This window comes from Myxocyprinus asiaticus, chromosome 24 (genome assembly GCF_019703515.2).
Source record: "Myxocyprinus asiaticus isolate MX2 ecotype Aquarium Trade chromosome 24, UBuf_Myxa_2, whole genome shotgun sequence".
NCBI classification, from domain to species: Eukaryota; Metazoa; Chordata; class Actinopteri; order Cypriniformes; family Catostomidae; genus Myxocyprinus; species Myxocyprinus asiaticus.
The window spans coordinates 24,002,578-24,022,450 of NC_059367.1; the positions used below are offsets into that span (position 1 = coordinate 24,002,578).

The window sequence follows — 19,873 nt, forward strand, 5'->3', positions numbered from 1 at the left end:
ACTAAGCATTTCCTAACCATATTCTAATATATTAGAATAAAATTTTCCAAAAATAATATAGTTCTGTCTTAATTTCTTTACTTTCACGCAGCAATTGGGTAAACACATGAGTTTCACAGAAAACTGAAGACGATGAATTCTTATACTGACATTTAAGAAACATTGTAGTAACACCAGTGTTTTGAAGCTTGAATTCCATGGTAGTACTGTGGCATGGGATACTGTGCAACACTGCAGCACAATGACTAATCTTAATCATCTTTTTTAGGGGCCATTTTCGATGAGTCTGCAAAAAAGGACGATGAGGTGTTTCGCCTGGCGGTGGCAGATCTCAATCTCAACAATGAGATCCTGGAGACAGAGAAGATCACCATATCTGTGGAGTTTGTAGATGGGAACAACCCATTCCAGGCAGTGCAGGAAGGTATGCCATCTGATCACAGAGTATTTCAATGATCTGACTTCAAAACAGTGGCCTGCACCTTTCCACACTCATACTCTGTAACAGTCAGAGCCATAAGAGAGGCAATCACAATGCAGTGAATTGTGACTTGTTCATTAGCTGTGATTGCTTTCAGTTTTTGCTCTCTCAGTGCACTTTCAAATCATCTCAACAGACGGGTTTGCATTTATAAATGTTGGGTATCTGATAGGTTCCTCGTCAATTCAGTTTACACAAATTAGAAGAGAACAAGACAAACAAAATGTTCTTCGCATTTTATAGATACAGACAGACAGACACAGACTTGCATGGCTGATGTGACTGAGACTGGCTGTGGTCTGGAAAGGAGTGTTTGCAGATGGAATAAATCTTATGACTAATTAAGTGCAAACAAATGTTGGCAAAGAAAATCAGAACACAGACTGTTACAAAAATCATAACAAGCTGAACATCAGTTGAACAAGAGTTAATAGAATTGAAAATCAAATTCTACATCAGGGGCAAAATATCACAATACAAAATAGATAGATAGATAGATAGATAGATAGATAGATAGATTGGTAGGTAGGTAGGTAGGTATGTTGGTTGATTGATTGGGTGAGTGGGTGGGTGGATGATAGATAGATAGATAGATAGATAGATAGATAGATAGATAGATAGATAGATAGATAGATAGATAGATAGATAGATAGATATTGCAGTGCAACAAAATAAATAAAAAAGATAATACATATGAACTGGAGTTTACTAAAGGTTGTAAACAGAGCAATGTGAAGCATTTGTTGAGAGAAACAGTTGTAGGCTGAGGAGTCAAAACAAGTCAATGTTTTCTTTGATCATGAACACAGCAGAAACATTGTAGAGTCTTATGGCAGTAGGCAGGAATGACCTTCAATGGCACCCTCTGTTACACTGTGGATGGATCACCCTGTTACTGAACGCAATCCTCATTTCAGCAAACATGCCTTGGAGAGGGTGGGAGACATTGCTCATGATGTTCATTAATTTGGACACCATTCTCCTCTGAGCCATTACCTCCTGAGAGTCGAATAATGTTTGCATAAGACAAAAGACATGAATAGCCTGCATTTGTTTACTAACTGTTAAAGATATGCATGGGATGTAAATAACTTGGTTGCGCCTATTAAGTCTTTATTTACATTACAATTTAACCTGAAATTCCTGAATTATTAAGATTAAAGGGTAAGTACAGCCAATTTAGGTGCCTGTTTTAATCATTAGAATAAAATCTTTTAAATCATTTTAAATGCTCACACGGCCTGTAATTATGCAACTGTCTGGTCCCAACACTTTTATAGCTTCTGAGATTGAGATTGACGTCAGCTTTATCTCAACCTCTACTATTCGATTTTAGATCAGCAGAATGATCCAATAATGCCTTGATGCTGTGGTTTCCTCAAATTAGTGCTGTTAGATTTTGGAGCAGGTCCACTTTGTGTTATCCTGCAAACAAATAAGACAGGTACAAGGCCCTTGGAACTTTGCCATTCAAACATCAGCAAGTTCACTGTTCTCTATGCAACTGCAGAGTTCAGTTAACTAGCACTTACAATATTCTCACTTTGGCATCCTCCTCTCCTTCTCTTACACAAAAATGTTTAGTATGTTTGTCTTTATTTGCTTTAAAGTATTTTGCACCAAACGTTTTGACAACCTATTTCACAAGGGAGCGGTGCTGGATTGGAGCGATCTGCTAAATTAAAGGATTCTTATAAATAGAAATTCAGATAAGTGGATGATCTTAAGCATACTCAGTATAATGTAGGCTCCCAACACAGCTTTATAAGGGGAAGGCAAAGTACAATAATGTAAAACAAGTAGCACAAGGAACAAAACCTCACCAAACCCTTCATCCAAAAAGGACAAGGCCTGACAAATAGGAAAAAAGAGGGTTTTTAATTTGATAAGCTAGAGCAGGTTTTTTTTAACATGGGTCAGTGGTCCCCCAGGGGCCACTAAGGGGTCAGTGGAAAATTTCAAAGAAAAAAATGCATTATTACTCTTTTTTTTATTATTATTAATTTACTCACCCTCATGCCATCCCAGATGTGTATGCCTTTCTTTATTCTAAAGAACATAAACAAAGATTTTTAGAAGAACATCTCAGCTCTGTAGATCCATACAATGCAAGTGAATGGTGACCAGACTTATGAAGCTCCAAAAATCACAGAAAATTAATCCATAAAACTCCAGTGGTTTAATCCATGTCTTCAGAAGCGATATGATAGGTGTGGGTGAGAAACAGATCAATATTAAAGTCCCTTTTTATCATAAATCTCCACTTTCACTTTCAAAATGTGAAAGAATAGAAAAGTGAAAGTGGAGATTTATAGTAAAAAAGAGTCTTAAATATTGAACTTTTTCTCACCCACACCTATCATATCGCTTCTGAAGACATGGATTAAACCACTGGAGTCTTATGGATTACTTTTATGTGGCAATAATGTGATTCTTGGAGCTTCAAAGGTCTGGTCACCATTTACTTGGATTGTATGGACTTACAGTGCTGAGGTATTCTTCTAAACCTCTTCGTTTGTATTCTGGAGAATAAAGAAAGTCATACACATCTGGGATGGCATGAGGGTGAGTAAATGATGAAATTTTCATTTTTGGGTGAACTATCACTTTAAGACAGGTTGAAAATGATGAGATTAATCTCTATAATTTTTCTATTGATAGCCATGATGATATTCGCCCCTCACAGAGGTGATGATTTTGGCTCATGTTACCCACTATATTTTAAGGATAATTCTGTCTATTAATTTACTATTAGGCAAAGAAAGTGTAAGTATCCTACTTAACTACTATGTTAAAAAATGTCGTCTTTACATGCCGTCACATTAAATGGGGCTTTGTTATGCCATCTCTGAACTTTTTTTAATTTTAAGTTTGCATACAAATACATCTACACAGATATAACATCAAATTACATGTGATGTTTCTTGACACATGCGTATTAGTTAACATCCCCCGTTAACTCTGTTAAGGTATGGTAATGTAAACATGGCTGACATTTTTATGACTTCCATTTAATAGTCTCTGATACTGTTATGCTGGGTGGCTCAGCTTTTAGTGTCTGAATGTGGATGAATTCAGCAAGTTATCCTTTTGGCCGCATGGAGTTATAGAGGTCAAAGGGAGCGTGTGGCATGTTGTAGTTGACCCATATTATCTAATGGAGAGGCCTGCTTTGGCTAACTACACTCTCTGCTCTTGAGGGGTCTTCTCTCACATTGAAGGCTCCTTGGCTGTGTGTGTATGTCTTTTCCTTTTATCCTTTCTTTTATTTGTTTAAAGATCCTCAGTGAGGGAGCCTAATTACAGGTGCACATGTGTTATGGTTCAGCATGAGCGCTAATGATTCTGCTTCTTATGGATGTATGATTCTGGACCTTGTTATGTATAGCTCATTTGTTTAAACATCTGTTTATCTCCTCAAAGTCAGCTTGCTATGTGAATAGTGTATTTTTTTCCTCTATAAAAAGCGTTCAAAGCTTGTCACATTTAAAATCTGTTCGTCATTGGAACTTTTCAACAAGCCAGGATAACACCAACTATTCTCATAGAATAAGCCCAGCACTGCTGAAAATGAAGACAACCTAAACCAGCCAAAGAATATCGTGCATGTTAATTACATGATATACCGTATTACCGAATACTGTCACATGCCTACTTGTGAGCTAGTCAGGCTTGCGCTAACCAGCTGAACACTAGCTGGTCCAGGCCAGACCAGTTTAAACCATTTAAGACTAGAAAACCGGAGATCTGACAAAACGTAGTAGACTCGTTGTGTGGATAAGCTCTTTAGCTCTGTTGTTTATCAAATGAAAATAAGGCATAATCCCCAGACTTTACATTAATGGAGATTAGCCTACTACAGATTGTTGCAAGTTTCACATGGACCCCTGTGGAGTCTACTTGTTCATATTTAATGTTATCTTTAAAGGCGCGTGCATCTTAGTGACTTGTTTATTGTAAAAAAAAAAAAAAAAAAAAAAAAAAAAGATTAAAGCCATTGATTTAAACATCAAAATGCATTATTTTAGACACAGAAAATTCCCTTTAGCCCATCCCATTGCGTCTCATGTCTCTAAACTTGTCTGTGTTATGAGGCTGTGCAGTTTTTCGCCTGAGTAGCAGAGTGAAAAAATGTTGTCTTCCAATTCTCAGGACTGCCCTGTCAGGCTTCATCCTGCCCTTAGGGTTAAAAGAGAGTCGCGAAGGGGTGCCAGGAACCTTTTTTCTTTTTTCTTTTTTCTTTTTTTGTCATTTTCCACAGCAACTCCTCCTGGCCAGATTGGACCCTGTGTTTTCAACTCTTTGCGTGTGTGTGTGTGTGTGTGTGTGTGTGTGTGTGTGTTTGTGCATGTGGCACCTTTTGTTCTGCTAGCATTCTGGGTGTTGTGAGTTTCTTACCCATCAGCGGCTTGTCTGATCTGCAAACAGGGACTGACAGATTCCCTTTGAACTCACATCAGTAATTACAATATGCTCTTACATAGATGTATCTTGTTTTGTCCTTTTCAAGGAAGCATCATCCAGCTCACTGGGGAGTGTCTGCTTGAAAGGTCAGATGCACTGAAGGATGGCTGTTGAATTGTCAAGCCCTTCACATGCATTTAGATTTTGAGAAAACGGCCTTGTGTTCAAAGTAATATAGATTTGCTTTATTTATTTATTGAAGGCCTAGCACCATAAACCCCTACTACTATGTTCTGTGGACATACTTTGATGCTGTACTTGGAAGTAGACACACCAAGGCCATAATCACATAGACATTGAGGGGGACATGTCCCCAGGATTCAGATTAGTGTTCAATAAATATGTTGTTTCCCTTTTTAAAATCAGAATATTTGGGTATGTCCTTGACTTAATTGATTCTCTCTCTCTCTCTCTCTCTCTCTCTCTCTCTCTCTCTCTCTCTCTCTCTCTCTCTCTCTCACTCACACACACACACACACACACACGCACATATACATAAACATGTTTGCACAGCTATCTAAATAGGGACATACCATTGACTTCTGTTGTTTTTTATATAAAGCTGATTTAGATTCTGAGTACTCCGGTTCATACAAATAAGGCTGGGCACAGAAATGCATCTATTCGTCGACTTCAAAATCTTCAGACATGTTTTGTAAGTTCGGTTCTCTGGTTTTTGGGCAGTTGTGTTGTGTTTTCTGTGGTTTATATCTCTGTGGTGGTCCAGTTACACTAGTTTTCGCTTAAACAGCATAACAGCTGCTCTTGTGCACTCTCATAAATGCGCACAGGAGAGAAACGGTCGGTCAAGATTTTCACTAAATAATCAATTAGATTATATAATCTAAATTAGATTATACTTTGCCTTCAGAACAAGGCATGAGTCACACTAAATAATTTATTGGTCTTCTGAATTAAAATTGTACATCCTTTATGAGGCTTGAAGAGGTGGTCACTATCCACTGCCACTGAATGACATTACTGAGCAGAAGAAAAACAAATCTTCAAAATTTCTCCCTTTGTGTACCAAAAAACAGAGAAAGTCATATTGCTTTGGAACAACACGAGAGTGAGTAAACAATGAATGAATTTGGGTGTACTATCCCTTTAAACTTTTTACGTTTTCATTGTCGGGACTGTTGGAAGGCCTTCCAAAGAAAGCAAAATCTGACCCACTCCGACACCACTATGTAAAGTTCTGTGCTGTATGTGCTATTGTTGTGTACATTTGTATTATTTAAAGATCTTCAAAGACTGCCTGTCACTATGGACATTATTGTTTCTGAAAATACCTTCACTGGAAGCATTACAAAGTGTGAGATGCACATACTTCATATGGTTTCACCGAACTGTTTACTGAAGCTTCCTAGCATGATGACATTACTGCCAAAATGCATTCTGGTTATTTGTTACTTTGTCATACACATTTTTATTTCCACTGGATACTTATTATAGTCCGTAAAGTGTTTGACAATGTGACAAAAAGAGTAGTGCATTTTGGGGGATATTATTCAGTGAATAACAATGGGTCATTTTGTACATAGAAATATAGATTTAAGAAAAGGGCTGGTTTTATGGATTAGTGAAGATATGAATCTGTGAAACTATTTAAACACAACAGAATGTACATTTCACGAATTTCAGGCATTTCACATTTTAAAATACGTAATGCATAAATATGTATGATAATTGCATCACTTCTAGTTTTTGTATAGGAAATCTACCCTGAAGTTTAGTTTAATAAGGGTAATTCTGAAGCAGAATGGAAAAATGTAACAACCTGAAACGGCAATATCTATTGTGATGAATATTTCAGAGGTTGATAAAGTTGTTGTGTATTATTCAGGCTGCTCTGTTCATAATCATTGTTTTTGTTTGCTTTGGTTAGTTAAATTTAGCTGATTCACATTTTGAAGAGCAGCTTTTCAATTATTCATTACATGGATTTGATCACAAATACTTCTTGAATGGATGCTGTTCATTATTAATAAGGGATTGCAAGATAAGCACACTTTATGACTGGTCATCCTCTGACAATGAGAACCACTGCAAACTTATTGAAATTTAGCAACAGTTTGTTTGACCTTTTTGGATTTTACCTGCAGAATAAGGGGCCAATAACGCTTGTAGGAGTTACAACTGTTAAACAGTGCCTTAGGCTATTTCCAATGACTTTTACAAAAAGTATCTAGTTTTGAAAGACACGTAATATCTTAAACTACAAGGGATAAAGTCTGGCTTTGGCAGGTTCTCAAAAAAAAACAAAAAAAAAACAAAACTCTAAGCCTCAAGTATCTTTGTTACTATTTCATACCAAACAACTGAAAAACAAATGTAAGTAGTCATTTAGCAGGCCCTTTTATCCTAAGAGAATGGCAGTAAACATACTTGGGACATTCTCCCTATTCAATGCAATGATTGTTTGTGAATTAAGCCAGAGTATTCTTGTGATTGTGTTAACATTAAGTATAATTTTACTACATTAAGCTTTTTTTCCCACACATAAAGCCCTGATATGAATGCAGTATTAACTAGAGCATTCTCGATTGCTGAAGTAAACACCATTTACTTAACTTACTGCTCCACACGTCCTGTTTTGTATGCACATTCTCACACTCATATTACCTTTCATGGTCTTCCCCCTCTGAATGCCCCCAACCAGTCTTTCTGAGGTAGAGCCACAATCCAATTATCCAGTCTCTAATCAATGGGGGGTGTTTCCAGCAGTGAGGCTGACATTTGTAATAAAGAGATGGTATGATGGCATTCTGCAGCTGACAGCTGGGGAAAAAACCCTGTTGCTGTGTTTTGGTGGCATCTCGGAGGAACTTGGCCTTCCCAATGTGTGTTTGGCACTTCTTTAATGGGGAAACTGGCACTTTCGAAGTTTCCCATGAATGTTGGAGGGACATTTCTTTGCGGTTTTTGAAAATGGGAAAACAGCAGCTGGCAGAACGTCTCTTTTGGACAACACAGGAGGGACAAGCGGCTTCCTACTCCTGCAGAGAGCTGCCTGCTTCAGCTGTGAGTCTGAATTTGGCTCAAATGATGGAACTGATTATTGTGAGAAGAGTCAAGCCCTTGATTTTTTTCAAGCACCAGGGTTACAAATTATAATTTGTTTTTAGATATAATTGGAAAAATTATGACATTTTAGAGAAGACTCAAAATATGTTTGAGAAAATAATACATTATAACCTCATCTACTGGTGTAACATCAAAGCGTTAAATGTGTTTTCTTTCAAAATTAAAAATATACATTCAAACCTGTCTCCAGTTCTCAATCATTTAAGGGATAGTTCAACCCAAAAATAAACATTGTTTTGGCATTCACTCACCATTATGTTGTTCCAAACCTGTATGACTTTCTGTCTTCCACGAAACTAAGCATGGCACTAGCAACACCAAGGTTATGGGTCTGATTCCCAGGAAACACATACTGATAAAATGTGTAGCTTGAATGCATTGTAAATCGCTTTGGATGATAGCTTCTGCCAAATGCATAAATGTAATAAAATGAATTGAAATCACTGTGGCAAAGACTTAGTGAAGCAAAATGGTTTCTTTCCAGTATCATGAATTTATAGACTACATAAAGAGTAGCTACTTTTCTTGTTTTAAACATTACAATAACTAATTCAATAAAACAAGATGACATGGCCGAAAGTGCATTTGATATTTCTATGATACATGTTTTTTGCAGCATATTAACATTGATGTTGTTCATATTTTTGCTGTCATTCTGCCTCTTTTTCCCGGTCATGAATGTCTGCTTGTGTGGGTGTGTTATCTCTCCCATGCTGCGATTTCCAAAGCATAGACATAGCTTTCAGTTGTCTGAAAAAAGAGGTCCAGTCACCCTGGGGCTAAAGTGGTTGCCTCTTGCTCTCACTAAGCAGCCTGCCTCCCTTCCAGCCTGCCTCCCCCCCCCCCCCTCTTTTTCTCCTTCTTTCCATACACAGTGAGATCAGAAATAATAACTCTCATTTATTTCACAGATTTCCTCCTCAACCTCAATCGCACTCTTTTCAAATCATTCCATTGGATCCTGTCACAGTAATGACACTTTTCATGCCTGATCCCCCAGAGCCGTTGTGAGAGAGAGAATTAGGTTCTCCTGATCAGACCACCTCCCCTCTGCTGGGAACCTGATTGTGCAAACTGCAGACTGGCCTTCCTTTCCCCTCCAGCACAAAAACAGAATACAAATCAGCCTGCAGCTCCCTTCAAAGTGATTTGAATCACTCAGAGGAATTATAATGATTTGGAATTTTGAAAGGTAGTATTGATTCATTAATATCTGTCTACTATCTCTTCGCATGTCTTGGCTTTCAGGCACAAGTTCTTATTCCTTAGACAAGACCAGATTTCAAAGAAATCTTTTTTTTTTTTTTTGACTGGTTGAATTCATTTGTACGGATAATTCAGCCAATAAATAAATAAATAAATAAATAAATAAAAAGACAAAAGTAGATGTTAGACAGAATTTCAGCCTCCAGTCACCATTCACTTTCATTGTATAGAAAAAAGATGCAATGAAACTGAATGGTGATTGATACTAACATCTAACATCTGAACATAACACCTTGTGTTGTGTTCTATGGAGAAAAGAAAGTCATATGGGTTTGGAACAACATAAGTGTTAAGTAAACAATAATTTCTGGAGAATTGTTAAGAAGCTATGGCTTCCCATCAAAGTTGCAATGATGGACATATTTTCTTTATTCTTTAAAGGTGATTATAGTGTTTCAGTGTGTTTCAGTGTTAAAATACACTCACTGAGCACTTTATTAGGAACACTGTGGTCCTAATAAAGTACCCGACGTGGTGTCTTGCTGTTGTAGCCCATCCGCCTCAAGATTCAACATGCTGTGCATTCTGAGATGCTATTCTGCACACTACAATTGTGGACATTCCTTTGAATTGGTCAAAGGTTCCACAAACAAAATTACAGCTAACCTCAGATTGTACTGCATTATTACAAGGTTAAGCCATCAATCAAATCTTCCATTGATTCGTCCACCTTTTGAGGTCAGACATTGTGTCTCCAGAAGTCATGACTGACCTTAATTATATTTCTTTCTTGCCCTTTCAACTGATCTCCATTGTCAAAAGGACCTCAGACAAGCTATACGATTTCTACCATAGCCTAGATCCTCTTAAAATCCCTAGGAGTATGCACTGTAGTCAAGAATTCTACAGCTCCATTCTCAAAGGCCTGGATTTAAGCCTCATTTGAGCATTTGGATGTCAGTGGATGATCCTGGGATGATCTGGGTTTTGTACTGAGATGTGACACTGTGTGTTGTCACCAACAGCTATTTTTGTAGATCCTGGAGGAAGACATACTCTTATCCCTTCACTGTCCCTCATGTAATCTTCTCGTCTCTCCTTCCCCACCTCTTTTAGGAGATGTAAGGCCTGTTTGCCAACACACCAATGTCGTCCATCACTCTGCCAGTGATTAGTATCCCCAGCTGTTGGTATCTGGGATAGGCTGTCAGTCAGCTGACTGAGTTAGTGATCTGAATTCTCCCGACACTGGTGGTATAAATTAGGACCTGAATAATTAATCAGAAAAAAACTTCTGTGCAGTTTCAGTCTTAATCTTTATACTTTCCGCACACCAGGAAGGCAAAGGGATAAGTCAGGAGTCTTCGGTCAGCAGAAACTAATTCAATGAGATATGATTGTAAATGTGGAGCTAAAGATTAACTTGTCTGTCAGATGTGTTTATAGAAGAGGAAGTACATGTTATATACCTTACCCTAATATGATGTTCTAAAGCCCACTTACTCATGGTACAGCTGTAACACATGGCCTCGAGTGGCTCATTGCTTTTATAAAATGTTAGCAAGAGCGATATGATAAATAATAATAATAATAATAATAATAATAATAATAAAAACAGTTAAATATATTATTAATAATAATCGGAATAAATGTTTTTTATTCCAAGTAATATAGTTAAGTATCCTAACTGTGGAATTTGTGATTTGCCAAGCAATGTACAATCGCAACTTGACATATTATGTAAAATGTACAGTCACATATGCATGTTTATAGTCATTTTTCAGCTGCTTCGAATGCGGCTCATCAAATCAGAATTTAGAGTCAAAACTATGCGGTTTCTTATATAGATAAGTCTTAAGACACTTTTAAAATGGGCGTCAAGATATTTGCCATTAAGTAAAAAAAATAAAAATAAATAAATCATACACACCGCATTTGACAGTATTATATCCAGATAATTATTACTGTCTTTCAAAATAATTTACTCTTTTGGTCAAAACCAAAAATGTATGCCTTAAAGTGGTGGATAGAATTTAATGCAGTTTAAATGGATTGTTCAAATGAAATATAATGTCATATAGCAGGGCTATTTACCTTTATCGACAAGTGAGATAGATAGAAAAAAATCTTCGGGGCATGTGCGCCAAGCCAAAGATTTTTGTCAATGAAAAGCTTCTACTTGCAGATATCGTGTTATAGTAGGCCTATAATATTTGTTCACTATATAAATAAAACATCTGTTTATAGCTTACATTTTTTATAATGAGAATTATTTCCACCTAGCAGGGAATTCTAAAAAAATTAATAAATGCAGGTAACTTGAGACAAAAACTAAAAAACAACAACTAAAAAGTCCTTTCAAAATTGGTCCATAACAGAGAGAGTAATTCAGACTAATATTTAAAATTGTATCAAACAATAACAGTGAAGTTTGTTATAGATGCAATTATTTAAACTTTTTACTTTTCAAAGTACTTTTCTTGACCAAATTAATGAATAGAACTTTATTTTTTTTCAAAGTGTCAAAGTGATGGATAATAATAATGTTTTTTCCCAACCTCTGATAGCATCTAGAAATGCCTTGCTCCTGTACTAGACACTGTAAAAACAGCCAGACGTGGTGCAACATTAGTCAATTACAAGTTTACACAGGAAAACATTTGAAAAACAGTGCGAACAGACACAAAACGTGTGCCCCTAAGACTGATAACCTCACGTGGGCCACAGAATATTTAACAAGTTGAATAGGTCTGTCATACAGTGTCTTGGTTTTTGGTTTTCTTTCAGAAAACTTAAAGAATGTACACTGATCAGCCACAACATTAAAAGCACTGACAGGCGAAGTGAATAACATTGATTATCTCGTTACAATGGCACCTGTCAAGGGATGGGATATATTAGGCAGCAAGTGAACAGTCAGTTATTGAATTTCATGTGTTGAAAGCAGGAAAAATGGGCAAGCGTAAGGATCTGAGCAACTTTGACAAGGGCCAAATTGTGATGGCTAGACAAGCATCTCCAAAACGGCAGGTCTTGTGGGGTGTTCCGGTATGCAGTGGTTACTACCTACCAAAAGTGGCCCAAGGAAGGACAACCGGTGAAGGGTGCCCAAGGCTCATTGATGTGCACGGGGAGCGAAGGCTAGCCCGTCTGGTCCGATCCCACAGAAGAGCTACTGTAGCACAAATTGCTGAAAAACTTAATGCTGACCATGATAGAAAGGTGTCAGAACACACAGTTCATTGCAGCTTGCTGTGTATGGGGCTGCATAGCCATAGACCAGTCAGAGTGACCATGCTGACCCCTGTCCACCGCCGAAAGCACCTACAATGGGCACATGAGCATCAGATCTGTACCATGGGGCAATGGAAGAAGGTGGCCTGGTCTGATGAATCACGTTTTCTTTTAGATCACGTGGATGGCTGGGTACGTGTGCGTTGTTTACCTTAGGAAGAGATGGAAGCAGGATGCACCATGGGAAGAAGGCAGGCCGGCGGAGGCAGTGTGATGCTCTGGGCAATGTTCTGCTGGAAAACCTTGGGTCCTGGCTTTCATGTAGATGTTACTTAGACACGCACCACCTAACTTAAGATTGTTGCAGACCACATACACCCCTTCATGGCAGCAGTATTCCCTGATGGTAGTGGCCTCTTTCCGCAGGATAATGTGCCCTGCCACACTGCAAAAAATTGTTCAGGAATGGTTTGAGGAACATGACAAAGAGTTCAAGGTGTTGACTTGGCCTCCAAATTCCCCAGATCTCAATCTGATTGAGCATCTATGGCAGGGGTGTCAAACTCAGTTCCTGGAGGGCTGCATCCCTGCAGAGTTTAGTTCCAGCCCTGCTCCAAAATGCCTCCTTGTAATCTTCAAGCACTCCTGAAGACCTTGATTAGCTGCTTCAGGTGTGTTTAATTAGGGTTGGAGCTAAACTCTGCTGGACTGTGGCCCTCCAGGAACCGAGTTTGACACCCCTGATCTATGGGATGTACTGGACCAACAAGTCCGATCCATGGAGGCCCCACCTCACAACTTACAGGAACTGAAGGATCTGCTGCTAACATCTTGGTGCCAGATACCACAGGACACCTTCAGAGGTCTTGTAGAGTCCATGCCTCAACGGGTTAGAGCTGTTTTGGCACCACGAGGGGGACGTACACAATATTAGGCAGGTGGTTTTAATGTTGTGGCTGATCGGAGTATACCACAACAGTCTTTAAAAGGCTTTTTGAAGTTGTTGGACCTGAGAGGTCTTTATAGCAGTGAAGGCATAGGAAGTCATGGAATAAGCTTTTAGCACAGAGTGTAATGTCAAGAGAAATGAAATTGGAGGTTGCCAAGGGTCTGAGCTAGGAAAAAAGGCGCGGTTAAGCACATTACTGATATATGCTTTCTTGTGCCTTTTACTGTGGTCATTCTGCGCCTTGGTAGGACCTTACTCGTTTTGATTTTGATTGTTAGGCTTTATGTGAATCTGATATGTGATGACACTAAAAAAAGAGCGCAGTGCCACATGCACAGGTTATTCTAGACTGTATTTCTTTTCAGGTCCCCTCAGAATCGTTGACTTTGTGATCTGTCTTTAGGTTAACTGAAAACAGCAGCTGCAGTCAGCTATTTTAGAACACGCCCCCTTGCCAATCCTTTATAAAACTTTAAAGTTGATTATATAATGTTTTATCCATCCCTCTACACTTAAAAAAAAAAAAAACATTAATCTAAAAATCAATATTCAATATAAAAATCTAAATCAAAATAAATATAATTTAACATCACTGAATCAACCTGAATACATTAGGTTACACCAACAAAAAAATGTTTAAGGGTAAGAATAAGTAAAAATAGTTCCTTAAGATAATTGCAGGTTACTACTTATCACAGTGAAGTCAGTTTCGGACCCTGGCAAATGTGAAATAGGTATTTACCTAGCTGTAATGTTGGGTAGCACAGGAGCCCCTGCACACAGTGGGCCTCATTAATGAAACACGAGCAGAACGAATTTTTGTGTAAAAAAAAAAAAATACCTGAAAAAATACGTGTAAATTGTGTGTAAGACAACCGAACATGTTGTGTTCTTTCAGGCAAACTGTCATGACAATGTTTTGACATAAGTGAATTTAAATAAGTAATTAAAAAAATTTGTAATAATTAAATTAGTGAAATTAACCTTAACAATAACATAAATTAGTACAAAAATAAAAATAACTAATAAATAAAAGCTTTTTTAATTTTTAAACAATAGCCTATACTTATTTAGAAACTTTTCTTTTACTGCTTGAATTTTCTTTTTTTTTTTTTTTCAAAGTATACTTTTTCCCAACTCTGCTTACCATTTTTCCAGCAGAAGTGCTTGATTTTAATGCCCTTTAATGTGGTTGGGCAGTTTTTATTTATTTATTTGATATGTGCTCTGTTATATATGTTTCATAATTTAGGATAGTCATCAGTAAATTACAGTCAGTGGATAATGTATGGTCAATGCTAATGCCGTTAAACCCATAAATAAACACATCGCAGGTGCGTACAAAATACAACACTGGAATGCGCTGGTGCTTTAGGTGGTCTGTAATCTGCATATGTCATGTTCGAATCAGATACAGTATGTTCTCCTTGGGCTATGAACAAATGTTACTCATTGTTTTGGCCTGTCACTTCCTGCTTAATGACATGCCTTTACAATAGTTTGATTTTTTTTTATTACACTTCTTTCTGTCATTTCTTTCTACTATAACACAAAGCCATTGATCTCTGACCATTTTTTTCTCTGTTGCCATCCTTCTGACACAATCATTGTCAGTCACAGACTAAACACCACTAGGCTGATCTTTGTTCTTCTCGTTCATAGAAGTGCGTCATTTCTCTGACTAATCAAAGTGAACTCAGTAATCTGGCAACAGTATTTAAAGCCCTCACAATTGGGGCCTTCACATCTGAATAGAGAATGTCAGAGAACACAGGTGTGGTAAATGTAAAAAAATACCTCAGACGACTTCTCTTCCGTCTTATGTCAATTGATTCCAAGCTGCGTAAAGTGTTTATAATCAGGCTCTACCTCAGTACTGCCTCTTCCTGCTAAAATTAATGAGGCGACTTTTCAAAACAGAGCATTTCAACCCAGTCTGAGTTTATTTAATTAAAAATGCTGGAGCACTCCTCATACCAAAGCAGCACTGGAAAACTCTAAATGCCAGAGCCCGTGTTGCTGGCTCTCTGCTTCTCAGGAGAGCGTCTCTGGATAGGGATGATTGCTTTGTTGAGTTTTAATGTCAGGATGTTTATATATATATATATATATATATATATATATATACAGTACTGTGCAAAAGTGTGTTTCACAAAACATAAGATGTTTTCAAAAACATTTGTGATGGTATTTTATATCTTCAGCTTTAGTGTTTCAATAGGAAATATACACTATATTGCCAAAAGTATTCGCTCATCTGCCTTTAGACACATATGAACTTAAGTGACATCCCATTCTTAATCCATAGGGTTTAATATGACGTCAGCCCACCCTTTGCTGCTATAACAGCTTCAACTCTCCTGGGAAGGCTTTCCACAAGGTTTAGGAGTGTGTTTATGGGAATTTTTGACCATTCTTCCAGAAGCGCATTTGTGAGGTCAGACACTGATGTTGGATGAGAAGGCCTGGCTCGCAGTCTTTGCTCTAATTCATCCCAAAGGTGCTCTATCGGGTTGAGGTCAGGACTCTGTGCAGGCCAGTCAAGTTCTTCCACACCAAACTCACTCATCCATGTCTTTATGGACCTTGCTTTGTGCACTGGTGCGCAGTCATGTTGGAACAGGAAGGGGCCATCCCCAAACTGTTCCCACAAAGTTGGGAGCATGGAATTGTCCAAAATCTCTTGGTATGCTGAAGCATTCAGAGTTCCTTTCACTGGAACTAAGGGGCCAAGCCCAGCTCCTGAAAAACAACCCCACACCATAATCCCCCCTCCACCAAACTTCACAGTTGGCACAATGCAGTCAGACAAGTACCGTTCTCCTGGCAACTGCTAAACCCAGACTCATCCATCAGATTGCCAGATGGAGAAGCGTGATTCGTCACTCCAGAAAACGCGTCTCCACTGCTCTAGAGTCCAGTGGCAGTGTGCTTTACACCACTGCATCCGACGCTTTGCATTGCACTTGGTGATGTATGGCTTGGATGCAGCTGCTCGGCCATGGAAACCCATTCCATGAAGCTCTCTACGCACTGTTCTTGAGCTAATCTGAAGGCCACATGAACTTTGGAGGTCTGTAGCGATTGACTCTGCAGAAAGTTGGTGACCTCTGCGCACTATGCGCCTCAGCATCCGCTGACCCCGCTCTGTCATTTTACGTGGCCTACCACTTCGTGGCTGAGTTGCTGTCATTCCCAATCGCTTCCACTTTGTTATAATACCACTGACAGTTGACTGTGGAATATTTAGTAGCGAGGAAATTTCACGACTGGACTTGTTGCACAGGTGGCATCCTATCACAGTACCACGCTGGAATTCACTGAGCTCCTGAGAGCGGCCCATTCTTTCACAAATGTTTGTAGAAGCAGTCTGCATGCCTAGGTGCTTCATTTTATACACCTGTGGCCATGGAATTGATTGGAACACCTGAATTCAATTATTTGGATGGGTGAGCGAATACTTTTGGCAATATAGTGTACATTTTAGACTCCCAAACATTCCTTTTGCAAATATAATAGAACAGAAAAGAAGAACAGGGAACCCTGCAACAAATGGCATGAACCCAACAGAGCCCCCCAATGAACATTGAGTCAGTCTGGGATTACATGAAGAGATGGAAGAAATGGAGACAGCCTAAACAGATGTGGCAAATTCTCCAAGATGCTTGGAACATCCTATCTGCCAACAACCATGAAAAACTGTGTCCAGGTGTACCTATGATAATTGGTGCTGTTTTGAAGGCAAAGGTGGTCACACCAAATATTGATTTAGCTTTTTTTTATGTTTACTGCACCTAGTATGACATTAATTGATATATGAAAACTCTTTATGGCATTATTTTTGAAGACATCCACACCATGCAACAGTTTTCACAAGTGCCTAAAACTTTTGCACAGTACTGTACAAAAATTTAAAAATAGGAAAAACTGAGTACGTCATAAAAAAACGCATTTGTGCATGGAACTGCTTTCTTACGTGACGGATCAGAATCTGCCATTGCTAGTTCAAACCAAATGATGCATCCAAGCCTCCGTTAGTAATTAAAAATGTCACTTTAGAACTAGTATCATGGCTTGGGCTGTTTCTAACAAGTTATTGGAGAAATAAGATGTGTGTGTGTGTGTGTGTGGAGAGAGAGAGAGAGAGAGAGAGAGAGAGAGAGAGAGAGAGAGATTGAGATTGAGCATGTGCGATCACCTGTTGCCACTCCCAAGCAGAGATGCTGTAGTGTGTTAGTCAGCTTTCTGAAGACAATGTAATTTTGGTCAATTGCATCCTATTTTCGCAGTGGAAAAATAGCTGTCCAAGCAGCGGCATTCCTCCCTATTTTGCGGTAGCCAGTGTGCAAGGGTCATTCACTACTATAGAAACCGCAATGTCCTCCTCCATTTTGAACAGTATGTCCTCTCCGATGTGTAAACTCCGGTAAGAGGTAAGTGCCTTGAGTTTATGTATTTAATCAGTCTGTTGTGTCCCTCACCTGTTATGAGCCTTAATGCTGAAGTTGTTAGTTTAAAGCTGTTTAAAGCTATTTCCTAGTTTTAGTAGTATAGCAGTAATCTGAGCGATCATGTAGTGCTGATGAATGAAAACACTGAGTGCTGACTCGCTTCAAATCACCTGAACTGGCTTATATTACACACAAAAATGGTCTTTTGCCACCACCTGCTGTCTAAAATCAGTAATGTCACAAAACTAAATGTAAAAAGACACATATATCTCTTAACACATCTGCACTGCTCTTACTCTTTAGTTTAGAACCGCACAAACACAAGCGGAGTGATACAAACAGTGAAGCATTGGAGTGTTGATGGTATGAGACCATCAGTACTCATAGAACGTCTCTCGTCCAATCAGATTTGAGGACCAGAACTAACTGTTTTATATATACACACACATATATATATATATATGTATATATATATATATATATATATATATATATATATATATATATATATATATATATATATATATATATATATATATATATATATATATATATATATATATATATATATATATATATATATATATATATATTATAGGAAATGCAGTCCAGAAGCTTCCTTGGCTTTTGTTAGATGCGATAAACAGCTCCCTGGGCTTGGACCATAAAAAAAACCCTTTCACATCTCTTAATTGAATTAACTTCTCTCTATGTGACAGCCAGGAGAGGGATGTTGCCACAATGAAGTGACTGTGATGGAGCAAGGCAAGGGTGGCAGTAAAAGAAACTGGATGACACTGTCTGAGGTCTTGTTAAGACTTGACATGGATTGAGTTTTGTCCTAAAAACTGAGATCTTTATATGGGCCATTCTGCTGAAAAAGCTTCAACCAGCCTTGGCTGGTTTGCTGGTCTTAGATGGTTTAATCTGTTCTCCCATCTGGGCCAAACTGGTCTAATTGGTCTCCCTAAAACCAGCTAACATACTAGTCAGACCAGGCTGGGACACCAGCAGAGAGACCAGCAAACAAGCTTAGAATGGTTTAGGATGTTTTTTTGGTCAGCAGGGAATATGATTGCATTTTGTTTGACTTTAAGATTTCGTAGAGTTATTGTCAGTCCCCTGTTTGACTTGTCTGAGCAGTAGTAAGTGGACTGTGACCCAACTGGTACTTTGTTTTTTGTAAGGTCTCCATCACTTGAACATACTGTCCAGGGTATTCAGTGCTCTCACTCCAGTGCGGCAAGAGACCCGAGGAGAAGGTTGCCATGGCAATGTCATCATCATTGTGTCACTGTCGCTAGGCGCTGACTTTGGCTTGGTTTCTGCATGTGGTGATTGTGTGTGGGTGAACATGCTTGTGTGAGCTGCAGTGTGTGTGTTTATGGAAAGCTATTTATGCATGAAAACATGAATGTGTATGTGTGTGTGCTGTTACACACAGCACAGAGGTCAGTTATGAGATTGTTATCTGCCAGCATTCATTCTTGAATGTCGGTATGAAGATGTGATGAGATTTGGAGAGGGTCAAGTATCACATTGCACACTGAGGTTTTGCTGACAGCAGCCACCAAATATTTTAGCCCCATTGCATCTCCTCTGCTTGGGAGAGATTCTAATTTTTCTGGCCCTTGTGTCCATGACAGGTATAAATATTACATCCATCCACAGTGTGGGAGAAAACAGCAGCAGACAAATAAATAAAACCAAAATGAATTTGAGTTTGATGCAATGTTAGTGACGAGGGGCTATAAAAGAACTGTTTCTGACTGCATTACATAGCAATGTCACGCTCTCTTCAATCTCCTCATATCTCCCTCTGTGTCTTTCTTCTCTCCCTACTCCTCCCTCCACATGTTGTTGATGGAGTCCTGCTCGCCTCGACTCTGGAGCACTGCTTCTCTACATTGTAATGAAAGAGTCACTCTCTCTCTCTCTTTTTCTCTCAGACCCGGCACAAATGCAGCCATTAAAGTGCATTAAAGCACAAAAGATCCTTTT

At 38.5% G+C, this 19,873-nt stretch overlaps 1 protein-coding gene across 4 annotated transcripts in view; it reads left to right on the forward strand.

Moving 5' to 3' along the window:
- The window catches only part of grid2 (glutamate receptor, ionotropic, delta 2), a 646,068-nt gene that overhangs the window by 110,055 nt on the left and 516,140 nt on the right, over positions 1-19,873 (forward strand). For all 4 annotated transcript variants that reach the window (XR_007892871.1, XR_007892870.1, XM_051653314.1 and 1 more), the window contains exon 2: positions 269-424. Coding sequence is in view for 2 of the 4 variants with exons in the window: in XM_051653314.1 (XP_051509274.1) it covers positions 269-424 (156 nt within the window). In the remaining 2 variants the exon portion in view is untranslated. The remainder of the gene's footprint in view (positions 1-268; positions 425-19,873) is intronic.